This window comes from Haliotis rubra, unplaced genomic scaffold (genome assembly GCF_003918875.1).
Source record: "Haliotis rubra isolate DU_JTF1 unplaced genomic scaffold, ASM391887v1 Scf932, whole genome shotgun sequence".
Lineage (NCBI taxonomy): Eukaryota > Metazoa > Mollusca > Gastropoda > Lepetellida > Haliotidae > Haliotis > Haliotis rubra.
The window spans coordinates 302,783-307,770 of NW_025767671.1; the positions used below are offsets into that span (position 1 = coordinate 302,783).

Sequence of the window (4,988 nt, forward strand, 5' to 3'; positions counted from 1 at the left end):
ACATCGCAGAGAAAATACGAGTTGCTGTGGGATGTGAATCCGATATGGAACAAGTTTTTATGGATAACAACTTCTTTATTTCGTGAGTGCGACGTTTCGATACGGATTCTTGTACCGTTGTCAAGCAAGAGTGATACATGACGTGGAGGAGCTGCATATTTATACTGTGTATAACAACGAAACTACATACATTGTAATTGACAAAGGAAACAACATAAGTGCCATAATTGGTTAAGCAGTAAGCAGTATAAATATGCAGCTCCTCCACTTCATGTATCACTCTTGCTTGACAACGGTACAAGAATCTGTATCGAAACGTCACACTCACGAAATAAAGAAGTTGTTATCCATAAAAACTTGTTCCATATTGTACGTCTTAACTTCTAAAATGCCACTCAAACAGGATGTGAATCCGTTTATTTCAGAGACGTAGAGGAAAAGCATAATAATACCCTGTAAACATTATCATAATACATATGAATACCACAGTATAGTTACGGTGGTATCAAAGATTCATTAATAGCAATAAGAAAAGAGAAAAAGGGAGACAACTGAAACATATTTAACACACTTCACATTGCACAATAAATGAACACAATAATGACAAACAGTTTTCCCTTTCAATTGTTTCACTTAGATAATAATACTGGTTTGTAGTAGGGAGGAACATAATAGATATTTTCTCCACATGAGAATGCAAAGTGCATGTCATATAGCTGGAGGAGCATGAAACAAAATCACTTCAAACGGAAGTCTTGGTTCGTCTGTCCACATAGACCTGGATCCCAATGCTTGGTGTCGCCAGTTATAGTGGTGTTCCTCACTGGTTGCCGAGGCTGCAGTCCATCATTACTGAAAGTAATCACGTCGTGATGCAGTGTATGAAATTAAGCCCGTCCAACCGCCCGATACGGGCTAGATATCTGGCGGACAGTCCAACATTACACCTAGATGGTCTGGAAAAAATTGTAGGTGTTCCAGACACCTGAGTAATTCACCATATCTTGGTTTCTGGTTAAATCCATTCTGGGCTGGTCACATTTTGAAGTAACCAGCCCTGATGTCTGGCTTGGTTTTTGGCATATTTCACCTACTGCGTGATGAAACAGGTTTAACTTTCATGTCCAGTTACCACGTAACATATATCAAGCTAAATTGTGACAAAATCATAACTGAATACCTTTCCGATCTGCTTTCTTGACAGGTTTAGCATATAGATCGTCGTCAATATGACATGATTCCAGCGACAGCGTCCTTCGCTCTTGAAGCCCGCTCATGTTGTGTGCATCTGAAATATACATGTGTTGCATATATAGCAAGATATCTGGAAGGTCCTTGAAGGTCTGGGTTAGAATTGATCTTCAGTAACCCATGCTTGTCGTAAGACACGACTAATGGAATCGGGCTGTCAGGCTCGCTGACTTGGTTGACACATGTCATTGTATCCCAATTGCGTAGATCGATGCTCATGCTGATGCTCACTGGATTGTCTGGTCCATACTTGATATATTTATAGACCGCCGCCATATAGCTGGAATATTTCCGAGTACAGCGTCAAACAACAACATAAAACTAAACTCACTCACTCACTCAAGATATCGGGATGTCACCTTCGTTATTACATTTTAGGAGCTCCTACCTGATACACAGCCTTGTGGTAGATCAGAGTCCCTACCTGATACACAGCCTTGTGGTAGATCAGAGTCTCTACCTGATACACAGCCTTGTGGTAGATCAGAGTTCCTACCTGATACACAGCCTTGTGGTAGATCAGAGCTCCTACCTGATACACAGCCTTATGGTAGATCAGGGCTCGTACCTGATACACAGCCTTCTGGTAGATCAGAGTCCCTACCTGATACACAGCCTTGTGGTGGATCAAAGTCCGTACCTGATACACAGCCTTCTGGTAGATCAGAGATCCTATCTGATACACAGCCTTGTGGTAGATCAGAGTTCCTACCTGATACACAGCCTTCTGGTAGATCAGAGATCCTACCTGATACACAGCCTTGTGGTAGATCAGAGTTCCTACCTGATACACAGCCTTGTGGTGCCTCCTCTGTTGTGTCCCCGCCCACCTCCACAAAACCAACGTAACAAACGTTGTCCACCATCGCTGAAGGAGACAAACATGTGCAACAGGCACAAGTCAATAAGCTCTGAGACAGTCTATGGACTTGGGTCAAACATATCTTGTTAATGTGCTTTCTCATCAATATCGCAAATATACAGTAAGTCACCATGGCCCCTTATATGGTGATCTACCTTCAGCTGTTGGCAATCCATAACCTGTTTTTTGTTGCATTGTCTTCTGTAGTTTATGTCTTCTAGATTTACATACTACTTTTATATTCATAACTCTGATATTCTAGTTCTTTTTTACTGTCCTTCGTTGACAGGCTTTTTCTTTTGTACATGTATTTATGATGAAACTTCTATTAGTCTCCATATAGCTGAAATATTGCCGATGTGACTATAAGTCTTAATGCACTCACTCTCATCAATATCACTGGGTTGTATTAAAAGAATGAACGGTTAAAATACGATGTTGGTAAGGGATTGATATTTCTGAATTTATCCTAACATGAGTATCCTTTGAAGTTTTAGAAATGTAATTAACAAAATACCTTTGTCGTTTCCCGATTCTTCTTCTTTATGATCATCTTTTACCCTGCAAGGAATCATTGTAAAATATACTTTAGAATATTAATTGTCAAACATAACAGTATGAAACGACAACTATTTGCAAGCATCCGCAATCAAAGATTTCTACTCACGCCTCTGGTTCTTCATCTCTTGCCACTGAAACAAATCAATGCATATGAGCTGGAAACATATATTGCTTTACTGATGATGTCAAGCACGGCAAAGAGTGCCATTATAGCCTACGTAGACACCCAAAATGTTGAATTAAATATATTTTACGTGAGTCATTATTAAATATGAGGCTGGAAATCTGAGAGCACAACCCTGTGAGGAAATGGGTGTCTATCTGTGATGGTGGCAATATTTAATTTGATATTAAAAATATTTTTCTAACCGAAGCGAGGGAAGTATGTTGCCAACCTTTGCTCGATTTGCTCGCAAATAGAAAGACTGGTCATTTTTCTCTCTGTTTAGCAACCCTATTTGTGCTACGGTTTGCCTGCGGTTGAACACCACTTCAATGGATGTGTTGTTTACATGGATGTGTTTGTTATGATCAGTGCAAGCATTGGATCCAGATCAAACAACAAATGTTTATGATGTTGATGGGCCTGATTTCGTGCAGTATACATGCACCATAGCCATCTTCAGCTTACCTGCAGTATGTTTCATGCGAACGACAGCAAAACCGATGAGGACAATGATGATGAGCAGCCCCGCACTGGACCCAGCTATAATGTACACATTGGGGAAACCAGAAGGCAACTCTGAAACGTACACACACATGGGCTGTGAAGTGAGTGAGTGAGGTGGGATTTTAGCAATAGTCAACCAGTATCACTACAGGGGACACAAGAAATGGGCTTCGCATATTGTACCCATGTGGGGAATCGAACCCGAGCCTTTAGTGTGACTAGTGAGCGCTTTAACCATTGGTCTACCCTGCCGCCCTATGTTACTTCACGCCCATGTACATAAGGTACATAAATCTGTTTCATTCAATCAACAGTAAAACATCAATATTTCTTTGTAAATACATAACTCATCTTCATAAAAAATATGCAAATTTACTTATTTCTTCCAAAGGGAACATGCATATCCAAAACTGTGTAGTGTAAAAACACCATGGTCATAATACTGTCGTCTCCACATATCTAAGGTTGACTGAATTAATATTAACCTGTAGAAATAGGGCCATGGTGTGGTGCAGTGGTGATCGGAGCTGCAACTGGAAAAACAAAGGGCAATATCATTCAGAAATGTCGTCAATGATAAATTTCAAGTGAACATCATCTATTTATGTGTTCTTCTTCCATAGCAGCCCAGTCAACAGTGATCCGTGAGTCTAATCTTTATTTCATTTAAAACAATTCAACAACAGAGGAGTCATTTGTCACATGGACAGGAATGTGTCACCGAATTCTAGTTAACACAAGTGTTTTCTTAGCCATAGCGTACATACTTGTTGTTGGATCCAGGATACAATCTTGGACACTTTTTCGTCACATACAACTGAACGTGCTAATGATCGAAATGTTCGAATCTTAAATAGAATGTCATCTCTAATATGACTCTTCATAACCTGTTTTCGCCCATCCCATTGATGGATCATTTGTCACGTGCCCAGCAATGTGCCTCCTAATATTAGTTATGCAATAACGTGTTTTCTTAACCTAAGCATGACGTCACCATGACGTACATACCTGTTGTAGGAGTCAGGACAACAACATTCAGACTGTTACTGTAGTAGTCGGCCAACGTAACATCTCCACACGGATCCGTCATCCAGGCTGGAGTTAATCTGAAGCATCACCTTGTGTACTTGTTGGTTGGTCGTCACATTGATACGTCCTGAGACTTGATCGTATTCCGTTGTGTTTGAGTCATCTGGTAGTACTTCCCCCCCAACTGTTTGAAATATCGCCTCTGTGTTTCTGTACCACCTCACTGTAGTTAACGGCGGGATATTATCTGTTGTTTTACTGCAGGACAGTGTTAGCAAGTCTGTCTCTACTACGGAAACAGGATCTCCGGTGAGGTCAAGGTCAGTACATATCACTGGAAGAAACAACACTAAATTCATACATTTTTTCTCTCTAAACGAGTGGTTTTGGTACCTGTTTTGAATATGAAGTAACATGATAATATTGGGTAATACACTTATGGAATGTTAGTACGTAAGTCCTGAAACATTCGAAGTACATTTGAATTAACCAAATTATAAAACCGTAGCATTTTTTTAATTCTAAATCACGGCGTAATTTGATTATAATCGCCAATGGCCGAAGAGATGGTGTAAAGAGATGACCCAGCTAGGGTCCATGAAGATAGCAAAGGCA

General features: G+C 40.2%; 1 protein-coding gene across 1 annotated transcript; it reads right to left on the reverse strand.

Annotated features, from left to right (window-relative positions):
• Nucleotides 1-699: 699 nt before the first annotated feature.
• On the reverse strand, nucleotides 700-4,669 carry LOC124264616. Its single transcript, XM_046699360.1, has 8 exons — nucleotides 4,353-4,669; nucleotides 3,830-3,877; nucleotides 3,306-3,416; nucleotides 2,781-2,805; nucleotides 2,631-2,674; nucleotides 2,036-2,119; nucleotides 1,181-1,288; nucleotides 700-852 (listed from the first exon to the last, which is right to left on the reverse strand). The coding sequence occupies exons 1-8, from the start codon at nucleotides 4,432-4,434 to the stop codon at nucleotides 821-823; spliced, it is 534 nt and encodes a 177-aa protein (XP_046555316.1). The 5' UTR covers nucleotides 4,435-4,669; the 3' UTR covers nucleotides 700-820.
• Nucleotides 4,670-4,988: the final 319 nt, after the last annotated feature.

Bases quoted from the DNA above. Each gene is read 5' to 3' on its own strand.
- LOC124264616 (XM_046699360.1), bottom strand. From the start codon at position 4,434: ATGACGGATCCGTGTGGAGATGTTACGTTGGCCGACTACTACAGTAAC. The intron at 3,878-4,352 runs GTATGTACGTCA...TTGTTTTTCCAG, and splicing joins TGTCCTGACTCCTACAACAG to TTGCAGCTCCGATCACCACT. The intron at 1,289-2,035 runs GTAGGAACTCTG...TGTATATTTCAG, and splicing joins ACCACAAGGCTGTGTATCAG to ATGCACACAACATGAGCGGG.